The sequence below is a fragment of the Maylandia zebra genome, linkage group LG16, assembly GCF_041146795.1.
Source record: "Maylandia zebra isolate NMK-2024a linkage group LG16, Mzebra_GT3a, whole genome shotgun sequence".
Taxonomy (NCBI): Eukaryota; Metazoa; Chordata; class Actinopteri; order Cichliformes; family Cichlidae; genus Maylandia; species Maylandia zebra.
In genome coordinates, this window is record NC_135182.1 from 2,194,248 (window position 1) to 2,215,128 (window position 20,881).

The 20,881-nt window shown below is 45.0% G+C and overlaps 1 protein-coding gene across 8 annotated transcripts in view; it reads right to left on the reverse strand.

Annotated features, from left to right (window-relative positions):
- The window catches only part of ttn.2 (titin, tandem duplicate 2), a 219,318-nt gene that overhangs the window by 24,796 nt on the left and 173,641 nt on the right, over positions 1–20,881 (reverse strand). For all 8 annotated transcript variants that reach the window (XM_076874633.1, XM_076874632.1, XM_076874631.1 and 5 more), the window contains 10 exons: positions 3,685–20,778; positions 3,295–3,591; positions 2,603–3,190; positions 2,181–2,483; positions 1,790–2,086; positions 1,372–1,659; positions 983–1,282; positions 649–800; positions 397–547; positions 9–308 (listed from right to left, as the gene is read on the reverse strand). In XM_076874633.1, coding sequence (XP_076730748.1) covers positions 9–308; positions 397–547; positions 649–800; positions 983–1,282; positions 1,372–1,659; positions 1,790–2,086; positions 2,181–2,483; positions 2,603–3,190; positions 3,295–3,591; positions 3,685–20,778 — 19,770 coding nt within the window. The remainder of the gene's footprint in view (positions 1–8; positions 309–396; positions 548–648; positions 801–982; positions 1,283–1,371; positions 1,660–1,789; positions 2,087–2,180; positions 2,484–2,602; positions 3,191–3,294; positions 3,592–3,684; positions 20,779–20,881) is intronic.

Consider the following 20,881-nt stretch of genomic DNA (forward strand, 5'->3'; position numbering starts at 1 on the left):
ATACTAACCTAAAATATCTTTGGCTTGCACAGGCTGGTACATTTTGATGTCTTCTCCTTTGCCTTTACAGTTGACAGCAGATACTCTGAAGAAGTAGTAGATGCCAGGTTTGAGGTGGGACACGACATACTCACATGTCTTGACTTGTGGGTTGGTAATCACCCATTCTTTGTCCTCTGTATTCATCTGCTCTAAAATATAGTGTGTAATTTCGCTGCCACCATCATAGACGGGCTTCTCCCATCCAAGTGTGATAGATGTCTTTGTAGAGTCAACCACACGCAGCTTAGTGGGTTCACCTGGTAGATCTGGAGAAGAAAAAAGGAAAATGTAAACAATAAAGGAATTCCTCAAATGCTGACGAGATGAGGATAACTGCAAATTAAAGTCATATACCTATTGGGTCATAGGCTTTATAGAGCTCAGAAGGTTCAGAGTAGTTCCCTGCTCCAGCCTTGTTGACAGCACACACTCTGTACTGGTACTCATTGTTCTCCACCAGGTTAGCCACTTTCTGCCTGGTGTCTCTGATAGTGCCCTTCACCACCTTGATAAAAAAAAAAATGGATGTATTAAAGCTAACATGTCCTATTCATTGGTAGATTTTCTTTATGCTTGAACTTTTTAGATTTGGGGCAGCAAACAAACCTTGAACCATTGCAGACTCCTCTTCTCCCTTTTCTCTAGATAGTAGCCATCAATATCACTGCCTCCGTCCAACGCTGGTCTTTCCCAGATCACTGTCATGGTAGACTTAGTGATCATAGTAACTTTAGGCTTAGATGGCTCGCTGGGAGGTACTGTGCAAAATAAAAACGATAAGGTTAAAGCTTTTAAGTTTACCATTGTAATTTACCACTGTCTATAATGAAAGTTGATATATTTTCAAACATGAGAGCAAGAGAGAGAGAGAGAGGGAGAGATACACCTCATCAGTCACATATGGGGTGACTGATGAGGTGACTTTATTCTATTTGCTTACCAAATGCATTCTTGGCAATAATGGGCTCAGACTCCAGTGGCTCTCCAATGCCATACTTGTTGACTCCACGGACTCTAAAGATGTACTCATTGCCCATTATGAGTCTGGGCACATTCACAATGCAGTCAACCAGTTTCTCTGAGACAATCGACCACATTACCCTGCTGGTCTCCCGCTTTTCTACAATGTAATGTGTCACCATGGCACCACCTTCATCAGCAGGTGGTGACCACATGATGGTGATGTTGTCAGCTGTCACCTTCTTAAACTGAATCTCTCCAGCAGGTGGGCCTGGCTTATCTGATTAGACAAGGAAAACATTTGACTCAGGGTGTATACTGCATATATGATACATGTTATACAATGAAAAATAAATATTAAATAAATACCTTGAATGAGCAGCCTGACAATGGCACATGAAGATCCGAGGGAGTTCTTCACCTTGACTTCATAGGTTCCAGAGTTAAGACGAGTTGTTTCCTTCACGAACACACTTGTGGACTCGAAAGTGTGTTTAAAAGAGAGCTGAGAAGTAGGCTTAAGCTCTCTGCCATCTTTAAACCACTCAATACTGGGAGCAGGTTTGGCTCTTATATTAAATTTGAGTTCCACATTAGAGCCAGCCTTGTGCTTGACCTCATTAAGATACTCCTGAGGTATTTCAATCTCTGGGGCACCTGGACCAGAGATGGTAAAACAAGTCAGGATGTAGAATATGTAGGGTGTGGAATAAATATCTTAGAATACAAGACAATGCATAATTGCAGAAAAAAATACACAAATATAACCCAACATGAAAAGACCTACCATAAGTGTCCACACATGTGGCTGGCCCCACAGTGATAGACGGATTGCTCACTGAACCAACTGCATTCTTTGCCATGACTCGGAACTCATATGTTTCATCCTGGGTGAGGCCAGTAACAATGAAGCGGGTGTCTGTGATATTGGTGAGGTTAGCTTTAGACCATTTGGGGCTAACACCCTCTCTCTTCTCAATGATGTAACCAGTTATTGGGGATCCACCATCATAGTCAGGCTTCTGCCAGGCCAGACTAATGGAGTTCTTAGTGATGTCAGTTATACGCAAGTATAGGGGTGGCTCTATAGGAAGATACAGTGAGGATGATTTTAATAAATATTGCAGAAAATCTTAAGTCAAAGAATTTTTCATGCATTTTATCGACTATAAACTCACCGCAGGCATCAATAGCCAATACAGCATCAGAAATCTTGCTGAAGGCACTAATTCCAGCAGAGTTTTCTGCTGCTACCTTGAACTCATAAATAAGTCCAGCATTTATGTTGGTGACTTTAAAGTGTGTGGCACGGATCACTGTTTTGTTGACTCGCTGCCAAAGGATGCTGTTTTTGTCTTTCATTTGGAGATGGTAACCAAACACATGGCTGCCTCCATCTGACTTTGGCTCCTTCCATGCAACGGTAATGCTTTCCCTGGTTACAGCAGTAATTTCTGGAGTTGATGGCACATCTGGTATAGCTGGAGGACAAGAGGCAGAGTTTGAGAATTTTGGCATGCTCACATAGTGAAGGTGTAAAGAATGAGTAGCAAAATTATTATGTTTATGTATAATAATAAGAAAAGCAAAAACTTCTTACTGTAAGGAAGACTGACAGCGACAGCTGGGGAGTCAATATGTTCACTGATTCCATATCTGTTCTCTGCCCTAATTCTGAATTGGTACTCCAGGCCAGTGGTCAGCTTCATAATTTTCATGGTGCAACGGGCCACAGCTGAAGACACGTCCATCCAGTTGGCTGTAGTTGTCTCTCGCTTCTGGATGATGTAGTTGGTGATGGGACTGCCACCATCATATGCTGGTGGGAGCCACTTTAAGCTTACACTGTCTTCTGTGACATCATACAGCTCCACTGGTCCAAGTGGGACACTGGGGCGGTCAAGAACCACAATATTTACAAAGGACTTGGTGGTTCCACTGGAGTTGGAGGCAATAATATCATAGCGGCCTGAGTCTCCTGCAATGCTCTCACGCACACTAATCTTGATACTGTCAGGAGTGACTTCTGAGTTAAACCTCATTGTTGATTTGAGCAGCACATTATCCTTGGACAGAGTCACTTTAGGTAAAGGCCGGCCTGTCAATGGAATCTCACATTTTAGGGTAGATCCAGCTCTAACATATACTGTATTGTGGGGGAAGTCCTTCATGTTGATCTCAGGAGATTCTAGAACAGAAAAGTACCAAAAAGAGTTACAACAGGAGAAATTAGGTGTAGTCTCTACTAATTGCATGGCATGTTCTGATTATTATAACAAGCTTGTAGTTTACCAAGCTGGTCTTTGACCACTACAGGAGTAATCATTTCCTTAGCATCACTGAATCCAGCATAGTTCTCAGCTCTGATTCTGAAGAAGTACTCCGCATTCTCCCTCAGACCAGACACTGTGAAGTGGATGGACTTTGTTGTACCACATTTAACCCACTTCTCTTGTCCATTCTCCAGTGCTTCTACTAGGTAGCTAGTAATTCTGCTGCCTCCATCATGTTCTGGCTTGGCCCATGCCAAGGACACACTTTCCTTGGTCACATCCGTTACACCCAGTTTTGGTGGTGGACTTGGTTTTTCTGGAGAAAGAAAATATGTCTTTCAATTAAAACAAATTTTGATATATATTTTCTGTAAAAATTAAAAAAAAATACCAACTCAGGATTTAATACCTGTGATCTTGGTCCCCTCTTTGGTCTCAGCAGGAACACCAATACCATATTCATTCTCGCCTGTCACTCTGAAGTAGTAGACTTCTCCCTCCTGCAGGTCTGCCACCTTGTATGTCAGTCTGTGGCATGTGTCAGTCAATCTAGTCCAGCCTTTCTTGCTAGCCTCACGGTAATCAATAAGGTAATTCTTGACTGGTCCTCCTCCCTCAATCTCAGGAGTATCCCAGGTTATAGTAGCAGAGGTCTTTGTGACTTCCTTGACCTCTATATGACTAGGAGGCCCAGGTGAGTCCAAAACACGGACAGTGAGCGTCAAAGAGGAGGTACCAGATACATTGGATAGAGTGACAGTGTATTTTCCAGAGTCATTTCGAGTTGCTTTTTCTAAGGTGATGGAAGTAAAGGTATCTGTGGTGTCAATTACAGCACGAACTCTAAGGTCTACATCAGGCTTAGCCCAAGTAACACTAGGGATGGGTTTGCCTTTGAAAGGAACTTTCATTGTGAAAGAGCTTCCATCCTTTACAATAAGAGTCTTTCTCATTTCATTGCTAACATCAAAGGTTGGCTCCTCCTCTCTTTCTTTGGCAACTTGTTTGTCTGACTCAGGACTGGGCTCACTCACTCCAATCTTGTTAATGGATTTGACAACAAACACATATTCAGTTCCAGGTGATAATCCCACCACTGTAAATTCTGTGTTTTTGGTGTTCTGTACTCCAACAATCCATTCATCATCTAATGTCTTCCTGTATTCTACTCTGTAACCAGTCACAGGTGCTCCACCATCAAAAAGTGGCTTATTCCATGACAGGGTGACTGTAGTCTTTGTGGAGTCAATTATCCTAGGCTTAGCTGGAGGTGAGGGTAAAAACTGTGGGTCTTCTGCCCTGGTGAGTGGGCAAGGAGTGCTAGGAGCACTGAGGCCAGCAGTATTCTCTGCAAAAACTCTGTATTCGTACTCACAGCCCTCGCGAAGGTGTGAAGCTTTCACTCTAAGGTCATAAACAGGTTTCTTGTTGACACGGCACCAGCGGAGGCCAGTCTTCTCTCGCTTCTCAATTACATAGCCAGCAATACTGCTGCCACCATCAGAAACAGGTCTTTCCCAGCAAATGGTCATTGCCTCACTTGTAACAGAGGTGACCTGGACATTAGTGGGAGCTGAAGGGACAGTGAATGGATCAGTGGCCTTTGTTGGCTCACTCTCCAGGCTTTCACCATCTCCATATTTGTTGACTCCCCTAACTCGGAAGATGTACTCATTTCCTTTGAGCAGTTTAGTCACTTTGCAGGTAGTTGCCTTCATGTCACCATAGACAAGAGTCCAGGCAAGACGACTGGTCTCACGTTTCTCAACAATGTAGTGCATAATTTCAGCACCACCATTTTCCTGAGGTGGTCCCCATGACAGGGTGCATTTCTCTGCTGTGAGACCAGAAACTGTTAAAGGTCCTGATGCAGGTCCAGGTCTGTCCAGAACCTTACAGTTGATAGCCACAGATCTGGTTCCAGCTACATTGTGCAGAGTAAGAACATACTGTCCAGAGTCCCTTCTGATAGCATCTTTGACAATGAGCGTGGTTGTGAAGTTAGTGGATGTGATTTCACATCTAGCCTTGGCCTCAATCTCCTTACCATCCTTAGACCATGAAACAACTGGGAGTGGACGCCCAGTAATTTCGGCATCAATTCTAATGATTTCTCCAGCCTTAATGACAACCAACTGTCTGAATTTATCTTCCAGTATAATGGTGGGAGGATCTACATCATCTTTGACAGTGACGGGTCCAGTGCTTTCTGAAGGAGCACTCAATTGCTCTGCAGAATTTTTAGCAATAACACGGAAATCATACCGGACATCTTCTGTGAGACCAGTGACATCGAAGTAAGTGTCTTGAACATTGGTGAAGTTGCATTTCAGCCAGCGACCATTGGGAAGCTCTTGACGCTCAACAATGTAGCCAGTAATTTTTGCACTGCCATCATATTCAGGTCTTTCCCAAAAAAGAGAAACTGAATTTCTAGTGATGTTTGTGACTCTAAGGTTATGTGGAGATTCACATGGATCCCTGGCTGCCACAGGGTCACTTGCCCTAGTGCATGGACCAATTCCAGCAATATTCTCAGCATACACTCTGAACTGATACAACAGACCTTCTTCCATTCCTGTCATCTTAAACTGGTTCTCAGTCACCAGACCTCTGTTGACCTTGGTCCACAAGATGCTGCTTTGGTCTTTGCTTTCAATGTGATAACCAATAACAGGACTTCCACCATCACTTGCAGGTCTGCCCCATACCACGAGCATCCCAGTTTTGGTGGCATGGACAACATGAAGTTGGGTTGGAGGGCCAGGAGGCTCAAATGGATACTGAGCAACAACAGGAGCAGAATCTATGGCAGGACTCTTCCCATAACGGTTCTCAGCTGCAATGCGGAACTGGTACTCTGTCCCCTGAGTAAGTCGAGAAACCTTTATTGATGTTCTGGCCACTGTGGCTGACACGATTTGCCATGTTGTAGTAGTAGTGTCTCTCTTCTCAACTACATAGTTGTTAATCTGACAACCACCATCATAGGTTGGAGGATCCCAAGACAGAGAAATAAAGTCAGCGCTCACCTCATCAACCTTAATGTTACTAGGTGGTCCAGGTTTATCCAGGATTATAACAGAGATTTCAGCTGACTTGGTACCAACTGAGTTAGTCAGGGTAATCACATACTTCCCTACATCCTCCTTCGTGGCATCCTTGATGACAATCTTAGATGAGGTTTTTGAATTGAGAACATTTACCCTGGTTGTCTGCTTAAGCACTTGGCCATCCTTCTTCCAGCACACCTCAGGCTGTGGTCTGCTTTTGAAGGGAACGTCAATCTTCAAATCATCTCCTGTTTTTACACTGTATGTGGTGAATAACAGGTTGATGATGGGCTCCATCGTGATGTCCCTTACCACCACAGGAGTAGCCAGAGGCTTAGCATCGCTTCTACCCTTATCATTCACAGCAGTTACCCTGAAGGAGTATTCCTCTCCAGTTGTGAGTCCATCAATGGTAGCTTCAAGTGCTTTGACTTCACTGCACACCGTCCATTTGTCATCTCCCTTGGGCTGCATCTCCACAATATAGTTTGTAATCTTACTGCCTCCATCATGATCAGGTTTCTCCCAAGAGAGTGTAACAGCATGACGAGTAATGTCAACAACCACAATCTTACCAGGAGGCAGAGGAGGCTCAGACACCTTAACTTGATCTGTGGATGCAGGCAGACCTACTCCGAGTTCATTCACAGCTAACACACGGAAATAGTATCGGCCTCCTTCCTGCAGGTCTGAAATAATGTAGGAGTTTCTGACGCAGTTAGTGCAAACACTGGTGAAAGCCATTCTCTTCTGTTCTCTCTTCTCCACTATATAATGTGATATCTTAGCCCCACCATCAATTAGAGGAGGCTCCCAGGAGAGAGAGACAGAATTTCTTTTAACATCCTTAACTCCGAGGTTAGTAGGAGCACTAGGAGAATCCAGAACTCTGACGTTGATAAAGGCTGATTTAGAGCCACTGAGGTTTTCAAGGGTCAGCACATATTTGCCAGTGTCAAATCTGTCAACATTCTCAATCACCAGCATTGTGTAAGAGCTTGTGACTTCTATCTGGGCACGTTCATTTAGAGTGCCATCAGCCTTTGACCATCTGACTTCAGGCTCAGGCTTCCCTCTGGTTGTCACAAACAGACGCAAGGTAGCAGAGGCACGGACGTTGACCATCTTTCTTAGGTCACAATCTAGTTCAATTTCAGGAGCCTCCAGCTTCTCTGCAGCAATCACAGAACAAGGCAAATCTACATGTTCTCCTACTCCCTCACAATTAACAGCACTTATGCGGAAGTTGTATTCCGCATTCTCCTTAAGTTTCTTTACTGTGTAGTTAGTGGCTTGGACGCCAGTGTGTGGTGTGCTAATGATCCATTCATCATCTGTTGCCTCTTTCATTTCAATAATATACCCAGTGATCTGTGCACCACCATCATATATAGGCCTGGACCATGAAAGGGAAACTGTGGTACTTGAATGGTCAGTGACCTTTGGATTATTTGGGGGTCCAGGTGGATAAGTGGCATCACAGGCCTTGATGTACGGAGTTGGTGCACTAGGCTTTCCTACACCAGCAGCATTTTCAGCCGAAACCCTGAATTCATATGAGTGGCCCTCTGTGAGACCAGTGCATCTGAATCGCAGGTCATTCAGCCTCTTCTTGTTGCATTTACTCCATCTGATACCATCTTTATCACGTTTTTCAAGGACATATCCCTCAATCTCTGCACCTCCATTATCATTGGGCCTCTCCCAGGAAAGCACCATGGAGTCCCTAGTGATGGCACCGACCTCAAGGTTTGAGGGGGCACTGGGAGTGGTGAAAGGGTTACGAGCAACAACAGCTTCTGATTCTAAAGGCTCGCCAACACCATATTTATTTACAGCAGTAACTCGAAAGATATATTCATTGCCAGGCAATAGTTTTGTGATTTTGTGGCTGATTGCCTGAATCTTGGGCTCAACCATAGTCCATGACAAACGACTAGTCTCTCTCTTCTCAATGATATAGTGAGAGATGCCAGCTCCTCCGTCATGTGAGGGATGATTCCAATGCAGATAACATTTCTCAGCTGTGACCCCTTTGACTTCTAGAGGTCCATCTGGAGGCCCAGGTCTATCCAGAACTTTGACATTAACTGGGATCATCTTGACTCCTCCCACATTAATAAGCTTGAGGACAAAGTGGCCACCATCCACTCTGATGCAATCCTTGACTGTCAGGATGGTACGTGTAAGGGTAGTCTTGATTTCCATTCTTGGTGTGGCTTTGTCAATCTCTTTTCCATCCTTTAACCAAATGACCTCAGGCAAAGGTTTTCCAGTATAGTCAGCATCAATGACAAATGTCTCACCTGCGTGAACAATAGTCATATCCTTGAATTTCGAATCCATGGTGGCTGCTGGAGCCTCAATTTCATCTTTGGCAGTAATTTCCCCTGTGCTCTGAGAGGGTTGGCTCAAAATCCCAGCACCATTTCTGGCAATGACCCTGAACTCATACACACAGTCTTCAGTCAGACCAGTAAGTGTAAATTGTGTATCAATGATGTTAGTGAAGCTGGCCTTCATCCAGCGGGTGTCTGGGTGCTTCCTTCTCTCAATCACATAGCCAGTAATTGCACTCCCTCCATCATACTGGGGCTTGGTCCACTGGAGTGTCACATGGTTTCTGGTGATTTCAATAGGCTCAGGAGTTCCTGGTGAGTCACAAGGGTCCCTTGCTACTGTGCTCTCAGACAGCTTGCTAGCTGGGCTGAGACCAGCAACGTTTTCAGCATAAACCCTGAATTCATACTCAATACCTTCTTCAAGTTCTGTAGTTCTGAAACGTGTGTCTGGGATTAGAAGCTTGTTTAATTTAGTCCACAAGAGGCTATTCTTTTCTTTTCTCTCAAGGTGATAGCCAAGAATTGGACTGCCCCCATTGTTGGTAGGAGGTTTCCACTCAACGACCATGCTATCCTTGGTTACAGAAGAAATGACTGGTGTTCCTGGGGCCACAGGCTCACTAAATGGATACTGAGCAATAACAGCAGGAGAGACAATTGCAGAACTCTTCCCGTATCTATTTTCAGCTGACACTCTGAATTGATATTCAACACCAGTCTTCAACTTGGTGACTTTGATGGTTGTCCTGGCAATAGTAGCAGAAACAATCTGCCATGCTGTGGTGGTAGTATCTCTCTTCTCCACGATGTAATTATTGATGGGACAGCCTCCGGTATACTCTGGTGGCTCCCAAGAGAGAGTGACATAATTAGAGCTCACCTCTTCTATCTTTACAGGGCCCGTGGGTGGCCCAGGCTTATCAAGAATAATAACAGTAATCTCCTCTGTAGCTGTTCCAATGCTACTGGTGGCTGTGACAGTGTATTTGCCAGAGTCGTCCTTATTTGCATCTTTGATGTACAGCTTAGTGCATGACAATGTGCTGGAAACATTAATTCTTGTTGTCTCTTTAAGAGCTTGTCCATCCTTCTTCCATTCAACCTTGGGAACAGGTCGTCCAATCACTGGAATCTCAATCTTCAAATCCTCACCGTGCTGTAAACTATAAGTGTTAAATTGAATCTTGAATTTGGGTTCAATGGTTATATCTTTAGCAGTGACTGGCGCAGCCAAAGGTCTAGGGTCACTCTTGCCCTTCTCATTGAAGGCTAAGATTCGAAATAGGTACTCATGTCCTGCACTGAGGCCTGTGACAGTGCCTTCACAAGTTTTGCATGTGGCAGCTACCACCCATTCCTCTGAGCCAACAGGCTGCATCTCAATGTAGTAACCAATTATTCTGCTACCTCCATCATGATCTGGCTTCTCCCAGGAGAGTGAAGCAGTTGTTTTTGTCACTTCGGTCAATGTGACCTTACCCACAGGCAGGGGGGGCTCAGATGTTTTTACTGATTCTTCTGTCTCAGCTGGCTGTCCCACACCAAACTCATTCTCTGCTAAGACTCTGAAATAATATATAGTTCCCTCTGTCAGGCCAGTTATACGATAGCTTGTCTTTGTGCACTTGTTGTCCACATTAGAGTAAACCTTCCTTGTGGACTCCCTCTTTTCAACAAGGTAATTCTTGATTCTTGCACCACCATCAATAAGAGGAGGCTCCCAGGTCAGAGTCACACTTTCCCTCTTGATGTCTGTTACTGTTAGGTTTAAAGGAGCCCCTGGAGTGTCTAGCACCTTAACGGAAACAAAAGCTGATTTGGTGCCAGCACTGTTTTCTAAATTGAGCACGTACTTTCCAGCATCATATTTGTCACAGATTTCAATTGAGAGCTGTGTGTAATCTTCACCAGTCTCAACCTGAACTTTACTGGGTAACTCTCCATCCTCTTTGGCCCAGTTTATCTCAGGAGTAGGACGGCCTTTGAATGGAATGCAGACTCTCATCGAGCCTCCTGCACGGACAACTATTCCCTTCCTGAGCTCTGAATCCAGAATCACTTCTGGAGGGTCAATTTTATCCATAGGTTTGACGACTCCCTGAATCTCAGTGGGCTCACCAACACCCACCTTGTTGATGGCACAAATGCGGACTTTGTATTCTTGGTGTTCAATCAACTTTTTGATAGTAAACTTGGTAGCATTGACTCCACAAGGTGGGGTGCATATGGCCCATTCCTCCTCATCAGCCTTGGTTATTTCCACAGCGTAGCCTTGAATCTCACAGCCACCATCATAGATAGGTCTGTGCCAAGCCAGACAAATGGAGTCTCTAGTAGTGTCTACCACATGGACATTGGTGGGACAGCCTGGCTCGAAGGTGGGGTCACATGCTTTAAGATAGGTTGTCGATGGACTTGGCTGGCCCACTCCAGCTGCATTCTCAGCAGATATCCTGAATTCATATTCATGGTCCTCAGTCAGTCCTGTTACTCTGAAACGCAAGTCTGTCACTCTGCGTTTGTTGCACTTGGTCCACCTCACTCCTGCTCTGTCTCTCTTCTCAACAATGTAGCCAACAATGTCACTGCCTCCTGATGTCTCAGGACGGTTCCAACATACAGTCATAGAATCCCTGGTGATATTTGTGATCTCAAGATCCTGAGGTGCTCCAGGTGGAACAAATGGATTTCTCATGATAACTGGTGCTGATTCAAGCGGCTCACCTGTGCCATATTTGTTGACAGCCATGACTCTGAAGATGTACTCATTTCCCTTCAGTAGTTTTGTAACTTTAAACATGGTAGCTTTACAATCACTGCAGACCACAGTCCATGCCAAGCGGCTAGTTTCTCTTTTCTGAATGATGTAGTGAGAAATGCTGGCGCCTCCGTCATGCCTGGGTGGCAGCCACGACAGTGAGCATTTTTCCTCAGTAACATTGCTGATAGTAAGAGGTCCTTCTGAAGGCCCTGGTCTGTCCAGAACCTTCACACTGAAGGGGATAGTCTTACTTCCTGCCACATTTGTGAGAACCAGAGTATACTGTCCACCATCAACTCTGATAGCATCCTTTACAACAAGCAAAGCTTTAAAATCTGTGTTTCTGATCTCCGCTCTTGCTGAGTTTTCAACTTCAAGATTCCCCTTGAACCACTGAGCAGTTGGAATAGGCTTTCCTTCCACACTGGCCTCAAGATTGAATGTCTCTCCTGCATTTATAACAATGGTCTGGTTGTACATAGGATCTGTCTCACTCTTAGGTGGTACAACTTCATCCTTAGCAGTTATGGATCCTGTGCTCTCAGAGGGCTTGCTAACGGCACCTGCAGCATTCTTTGCAATTACTCTGAAGTCATATTTGCTATCTTCTGTGAGGCCAGTAACTGTGAATTCGTGTTCAATGATGTTTGTGAAGCTAGCCTTCATCCATTTTCCTTCAGGAAGATCACGTTTCTCTACTAGATAACCTGTAACTAAACTCCCACCATCGTACGCCGGGGGGTTCCACTTGAGTTTCACTGAGTGCCTGGTCACAATCACAGCCTCAGGACGGCTAGGAGGATCACATGGATCACGGGCAACATAAACCTCAGACACTTTGCTACATTCACCAATGCCAACAATGTTCTCTGCATAGACTCTATACTCATACTCAATGCCTTCCTCGAGTGGAGTAGATTTGAATCTACAATCTTGGATGAGCATTTTGTTTATCTTTGTCCAGAGGATACTGTTCCTTTCTTTTCTTTCCAGATGGTAGCCCAAGATGGCACTGCCACCATCACTTGGGGGTTTATGCCACTCAACTACCATGTAGTCTTTAGTGTATGAAGAAACAAATGGTGTTCCTGGTGGTCCTGGCTCCTGGAATGGATACTGTGCCACAACAGGCTGTGAATCAATTGCATAGCTCTTTCCATATCTATTTTCAGCATAGATTCTGAACTGGTACTCAGTGCCTGTCTTCAGATTGCTGACTTTTAGAGTGGTTCTAGCCACAGTGGCAGACACAACCGACCAGTTTGTTGTGGTTGTGTCTTTCTTCTCCACCACATAGTTTGAGATTGGACAACCACCTGTGTATGTAGGAGGTTCCCAGCTGAGGGTGATGCTCTCAGCACTGATATCCTCCAACTTTACAGGGCCTGTGGGTGGGCCTGGTTTGTCCAAGGTGATCACCTCTACAGTGGCATCCTTTGAACCAAGGTCATTGGAGACACCGATAGTGTACATACCTCCATCTTCTCTGGTAGCATCCTTTATGGTAAGAGTGGTAGTTTGTGCTGAGTCGGTGACATTGACTCTGGTAGTCTGCTTAAGGGCTACGCCATCTTTGGTCCAGGTGATAATTGGTTTAGGGTGACCAGCGACCGGGACCTCTAACTTGAGGTCATACCCCACCTGGACACTGTAAGAACTTGCCTTGGGTCTAACAGCAGGTTCAATAACAAGGTCCTTTGCTACAACAGAATGAGCCAACTGTCGTGGGTCACTTTTGCCCTTGTCATTTACAGCAACAACTCTGAACTGGTACTCCTCTCCCTTGAGAAGGTTTGTCACTAATGTTTCCAGTGCTTTCACACTAGCACATATAGACCAAGCTTCACTGTCCTTGGGAGCTAGTTCAACTTCATAGTGGGTGATTCTACTACCACCGTCATGCAGAGGCTTTTCCCAAGTTAAAGTTACAGTGCTGTGAGTAACATCAACAACACTGACCTTGCCAGGTGGCTGAGGTTTCTCAGATATCTTAACTGGTTCTGTAGTTTTAGCAGGGAGACCCACACCATATTCATTCTCAGCCAATACTCTAAAGAAAAAGATTCCACCCTCTGGAAGAGGTTCAACTTTCCATGACATCTTGTTGCATGTCGTGATGGGAGAGTACACTTTCCTGGTGCTCTCACGCTTTTCAACAATATAGTGCTTAATCTTTGAGCCACCATCCAGATGTGGAGGCTCCCATGTGAGAGTGACAGAATTCTTGGTAATCTCTTTCACCACGAAGTTAGTTGGTGGACTAGGGGAGTCCAGCACTCTGACACTTATGAAGACTGATTTTACTCCACTAGCATTCTCAGCAGTCAGGGTGTACTTGCCACTATCAAATCTGTCAACATTCTCAATGACAAGTGATGCATAGTTGCCTGTATTGTCAATCTGAGCAGTCTCCTTAATCTCACCATCAGCCTTGCCCCATTTCACCTCTGGAGCTGGACGACCCCTTACAGGAACAAACAATCTGAGCGTACTTGCTGCTCTGATGTTGATCATCTTTCTCATATCTGCATCAAGATCAAGATCAGGTGCTTCAAGTTTCTCCTCCAAAAGAATTTTTCCAGGAACATCAGCATGCTCACCAACACCAACCTTGTTGATTGCACACACTCTAAATTGGTACTCATGCTTTTCCAGAAGTTTTTTCACAGTATATTTTGTGTCCATGATTCCAGTTGGTGGAGTACACATAAACCACTCATCAGATGCACCATTACATGCCTCTACAATGTAAGACTGAACCTCGCAGCCACCGTCATAGATGGGTTTGCCCCATGTTAGAGAAACAGTGGATCTAGATGTGTCTACCACCTTGGGGTTGTTTGGTGGGCCTGGTTTGAAGACAGGATCCAGTGCTTTGTAGTACACTGTTGGTGCACTAGGCATGCCAACACCTGCAGCATTCTCAGCAGCAACTCTGAATTCATAGCTATGGTTTTCAAGAAGCCCGGTAACTCTAAAGCGCAGCTCACTAATATTGCGCTTGTTGCATCTAGTCCATCGCACACCATCCTTGTCACGTTTCTCAACAATGTATCCCTGGATTGGGCTGCCACCATCATTAGTTGGTCTCTCCCAGGTCACCACCATAGAGTCTTTGGTGATTGTGGAAACTTCCACATTTGTTGGTGGGTTGGGAGTGACAAATGGATTCCTGGCAACCATTGGCTCAGATTCCAGTGGCTCTCCAACTCCATATTTGTTAACAGGAATCACTCTGAAAATATATTCATTACCAGGAAGTAATTTGGTGATCTTCAAGTTCAGTGTCTGAACTTTTGGTTCAACTACAGTCCAAACCAATCTGCTGGTTTCCCTCCTCTCAACAATATAATGGGAAACATCACTTCCTCCGTCTTGCAAGGGAGGTTTCCAGGAAATTGAGCATTTTTCATTAGTGACACCATAAATGGATATAGGGCCTTCGGGTGCACCAGGTCTATCTAAAACCTTAACATTAATGTTAACAGATTTCTCTCCTCCAACATTCTTTACTAGAAGTATGTACTGACCTCCATCAACACGGATGGCTTCTTTAACAACAAGACAAGCTGTAAAATCTGTGTTCTTAAGCTCTAAGCGAGCTGCTTCGGTGATCTCCTGGCCCTCTTTCAGCCAATGAATTGTGGGTACAGGTTTACCGTAAACAGCAGCCTCAAGTTTAAATGTCTCTCCAGCATTAACTACCACAGTTTGGGAGTATTTAACTTCCAAGTCAATTTTGGGTGGATCCACCTCATCCTTGGCAGTGATGGCTCCAGTAGAATCAGATGGCTGGCTAAAAACACCTGCTGCATTTTTGGCAATGACACGGAATTCATAAGTCTGATTCTCAATAAGTCCTGTGACAACAAATTCTGTTTCAGTGATGTTAGTGAAACTGGCCTTCATCCAGCGACCAGCTCCCTCCTTCTTCTCAATAACATAACCTGTGATCTTGATTCCACCATCATATTGGGGTTTTGTCCATCTTAGTGTCACTTGGTTCCGTGTTACAATGACAGCTTCTGGTTTTCCTGGTCTGTCACAAGGATCTCGGGCAACTTGTATTTCACTCACTTTGCTGGCTTTGCTGAGGCCAACAATGTTCTCAGCATAAACTCTGAACTCATATTCAATACCCTCCTCCAGGCCAATAACCTTGAATCTAGTTTCTGGGACAAGTTGTTTGTTCTGTTTCACCCACAATATATTGTTTCTCTCTTTTAGCTCTAAATGGTATCCCAAAATCTTGCTTCCACCATCATTGCTGGGTTTTTCCCATACAACCACCATACTTTCCTTGGTGGTTGACTGAACGGTAACAGAACGTGGTGAACTAGGAACCTCAAAAGGATACTGAGCAACAATAGTATCAGATAACAGGGCTGAAGATTTGCCATATCTGTTCTCTGCAGCAATCCTGAATTGGTACTCAGATCCAGTTTTCAGACGTGCTGCCTTGATAGTGGTTCTGGCTACTGTAGCTGACACAATCTGCCAGTTAGTGGTAGATGTGTCTCTCTTCTCAACGATGTAATTATTGATGGCACAACCGCCATCATACTGAGGTGGATCCCAGGACAGGATCACGCTATCAGCAGTGACCTCATCTAGCTTAATTGGGCCAGTTGGAGGGCCAGGCTTATCTAAAACAATAACACTGATATCTGTAGATGCCTCTCCAGCTGTGTTAGTAAGTTTGACAGTATATGTTCCCACATCATCTCTGCAAGCCTCCTTAATAACCAGGAGAAGATTTTTGTCTGTGGCATCTGCATTCACTCTTGTCGTCTCTTTGAGAGCAACACCATCTTTGAGCCAAGTTGCTGTAGCCTTGGGATGGGCAGCATATGGTACATCTATTTTCAGATCATCCCCTGCTAGCACACTAAATGTGCTGAAAAGAACTTTGAAGGTTGGTGAGATGACCAGATCCTTGGCAACCACAGGCACATTGAGAGGGCGGGGGTCACTGACTCCCTTTTCATTAATGGATGAAATACGGAATGTATACTCCTCTCCCTGTGTAAGGCCAGTAACATGAGCTTCATTGCTTTTTACAACCATAACCTGGGTCCACTTCTCACTGCCTTTTCCCTGCATCTCAACTATATAGCCAGTGATTCTGCTTCCACCGTCATGGTCAGGCTTTTCCCAACTTAATGTGACACTTTTGCTGGTAACTTCACGGAGAGACACTTTGCCTGGGGGAAGAGGCCTCTCTGATGCTTTAATTGGTTCAAGAGTCTCTACTGGGAGGCCAATGCCATATTCATTCTCAGCCAAAATTCTAAAGAAGTACATCTTTCCCTCCTCTAGGTCTCCAACTTTCCAACTTGACTTATGGCAGCTGGCACACACAGTTGAATAAGCCTTTCTGGTTGATTCACGCTTCTCCACGATGTAATTGCGGACTCTGGAACCACCATCAATGACAGGAGCATCCCAAGCAAGAGAAACTGAATCTCTAGTGACCTCCCTGACAATCAGATTCTGAGGTGCTCCAGGACTGTCTAGCACTCTGACATTAACAAAGGCTGTCTTACTTCCTGAGGCATTCTCTACAGTCACAATGTATTTACCCCCATCAAATCTGTCAACATTCTCTACCTGAAGAGTGGTGAATGATGAGGTGATTTCAATGTTAGCTTTATCTAGAGATTCCCCATGCTCTCTAGACCATTTTATTTCAGGTGCTGGTCTTCCCTTGATAGGGACAAAAAGTCTGAGTGTGCTGCAGGCTCTGATGCAGACCACCTTACGTAGTTCTGCTCCAAGTTCAATTTCTGGAGGAACTAGTCTGTCTTCAGACTTGGGTGTTCCAGGAACAGCTGCAGGCTCTCCCACTCCTTCACAATTAGTTGCAGAAATATTGATTTTATACTCTTGGTTTTCCCTCAAATTGGTGATGGTGAAAGAAGTGGCAGTCCAACCATTCTTGGGAGTGTGAATTGTCCATTCATCCTCCTCAGGCAGGCAGGTCTCCACTATGTAACCAGTGATTTCTGAACCACCATCATAGACAGGCTTGTTCCATGCAAGTGTGATAGAAGACTTGGTTGTGTCCAGCACTCTGGGGTTCCCTGGGGGTCCAGGTTGGAAGATGGTGTCAATGGCTTTGTAGAATGGACTGGAAGGACTGGGCTGACTTAGCCCAGCATTATTCTCAGCAAGAACTCTGAATTCATATTCATGCCCTGGTGTGAGGCCTGAGACTTTGAATCGCAAGTCAGTTACAGTCCTCTTGTTGCACTTCACCCAGCGCAGGCCAGTTTTGTCCCGTCTTTCAATTATGTATGTGTTTATTCTACTGCCACCATCATGTTCAGGGCGATCCCAGCAGACAACCATAGAGTCCTTGGTGATTATGGTGACTTCAGGTTGCTGTGGTGGGTCACTGGGTACATAGGGGTTGGCACAGATGACAGGTTCCGACTCCACAGGTTCACCCACACCATACTTGTTAACAGCCATAACTCTGAAAATGTATTCATTGCCCTTTAGAAGCTTGGTGACCTTGAACCTATTAGCTTGAAGGTCTGTGGCCACATTTGTCCAAGCCAACCTGCTGGTCTCTCGTCTCTGAATGATAAAGTACTCAATCTTGGCACCACCATCATGTGTTGGATGGAGCCAATTAAGGACACATTTCTCAGCAGTGACATCTGTTACAGTGAGGGAGTTGGGAGGTCCTGGTCTATCTAACACCTTGACATTGTATATGAACTTAGCAAAGCCACCAGGATTGCTGGCAATCAAAGTGAAAGCACCACCATCCCTCCTGAGCGAATCTTTGTTTGTTAAAGTTGTGTGGAACTCGGATGTTTTTATCTCAATTTTGGCTGTATCCTCAAGCTCCTTTCCTTCTTTGGTCCATACCAGAGATGGGATTGGCCTTCCAGTTACACTGGCTTCCAGCTTGAATACCTCTCCTGCCATGACAACAACAGTGCTGCTATATGATGCATCTACATCAAGCCGGGGCTCTTCAATGTCATCTCTGCACAAGATTGCTTCAGATGACTGGGATGGAGCACTAACAGCACCAGCTGAGTTCCTAGCAAACACACGGAATTCATAGGTTGCATCTTCAGTTAGACCACTGACTGTGTAGATAGTTTCCAGAATGTTGTTGAAGTTTGCTTTGAGCCAACGTCCATTGGGCATCTCCCTCCTCTCTACGGTGTATCCAGTAATAGAAAATCCTCCATCTCCCTCTGGCTTGGTCCATGACAAGGTCACTTCATGCCTAGTAATATTTAGTGCTACTGGCCTGCCTGGTGGATCAACTGGGTCCAAAGCATACATGGGCTCAGAGGGTTTGCTGGCTTTGCTGAGACCAGCCATATTTTCAGCAATAACACGGTGTTCATATGCAATTCCATCAATAAGGCCCGTTGATTTAAACAGATTTCCAACAACAAGGGCTTTGCTGATCCTCTGCCACAGAATACTGTTTTTCTCTTTCCTTTCCACATGATAGCCCAGAATGGCACTACCTCCATCAGAGGATGGCTCATTCCAACTAAGGGTCATAGCATCCTTGTTGAAAGAGGTGACCACGGGAGTGCCAGGCTGGCTTGGTACATCAAATGGATAGACAGCTACCACTGGTTCAGAGATAATGCTTGGTCCAATCCCATATCTGTTCTGGGCCTTGATGCGGAACTGATACTGAGTTCCTGTAGTGAGTCTGGCTGCCTTAAATGTGGTGCGGATGACTGTAGCTGCCAGCTCTACCCATGAAGTACCAGTGGTCTCCCGCATCTCAACAATATAGTTGTTAATAGGAACCCCTCCATCATTTTCTGGTGGGTCCCAGGACATCAGCACATAATCACATGAAATTTCTTCCAGCTTAATAGGACCAGTTGGAGGTCCAGGAATGTCATGAACCAGGATTGTGATTGTCTCTGTCATTGCCCCCAGCATGTTTTTACCAGTCATAGAATACTGGCCTCCATCTTTCTTTTTTATCTCATTGATGTTGAGAATAGTTGATGTTGGTGTGGTTTCAATGTTGAGTCTTTGTGTCTCCTTGAGCACTGTATCTCCTTTCTTCCATGAAACCACAGGCCTTGGTTTGCCCAACACTGGAATCTCCACCTTCAACCGATCTCCTGCCTTAGCAATGATCGTTTTCTGGTAGACCCCACGCAGGTCAAATGAAGGAGCAGAAGTCTGCTCTTTGATAACAGCTGGTCTGCTCTCACGGGGATCACTCCTGCCTGATGCATTGACTGCCATTATACGGAAGGTATATTCAGCACCCTCAATTAGATCTGTAACAGTATAATCCAGAGCCTTAATGGTGGCCACATGGACCCACTGATCAGTGTCCTTCTTTTGAGCCTCAATGACATACCCAGTGATCAAGCTGCCACCATCATGCAAAGGCTTGGTCCATGCAAGGCTGGCACTATCAGAGGTAACATCGGTGACATACAAATTTTCTGGGGCAGAGGGGGCCTGGGATACCCTGATTGGCTCTGGGGTTTCAGCTGGCTCACCCACACCCAGGTCATTCTCAGCTGAGACACGGAAATAGTAGTAAGCTCCCTCCTCGAGGTCTGGAATCTTGAAGGAACACTTCTGCCATGTGGTGCTAAGCACTGTGTAGGCCTTCTTAGTGGCTGCTCTTTTCTCAATAATGTAGTTACGAATCTTAGAACCACCGTCAATAATGGGAATTTCCCACTGTAGGGTGATGCTGTTCTTCGTGATCTCTCTAGGTTTGAGATTGACTGGTGGTCCCGGTGTATCCAGAACTTTCACATTAACAAACCCAGTCTTCTTTCCAGCAACATTCTCTAGAGAAAGGTGGTATTTTCCAGCATCATATCTTGTGCAGTCAGGAATAACCAGAAGAGTGTACGACTCTGTGTTGTCAATATGTGCACGTGTTTTCAGGTTAGCATCATCTTTACTCCATGTGACTTCAGGGACAGGACGACCCTTGATAGGAACAAACATACGGATTGAAGCACGAACTCTAACTACCAGAGTTCTTCTGAGTTCAGCATCCAGCTCAAAGTCTGGCAACATCTCCTGGTCCACCAATTCAGTCACTTTCTCAACCTCTGCAGGCTCGCCTATTCCCTCAGAGTTTACAGCACTAACCCTGAAGTGGTATTTGCCTCCTTTTTGTAGTTTACCAATCACGTATTCTGAAGCTTTCAGTGGGTACTGTGTCTCTGTCTCCCAATCATCATGTCCTTCCTTTTTATATTCAACAATGTAGCCCTCTACTTCAAGACCACCATCATAGTGGGGTCGGCCCCAGGTGAATGTGGCTGAGGTTTTGGTGGTTTCTGTAATTCTAGGGTTGGATGGGGGACCGGGTGGATCTAATAAACACAAAAACAAAATATGGTAACAAAGTTAATATAGGTAATTATGTATTTGACAAAGCTTGATTTGTATTTTCTAACTCTCCTGCATTGCAGTTTT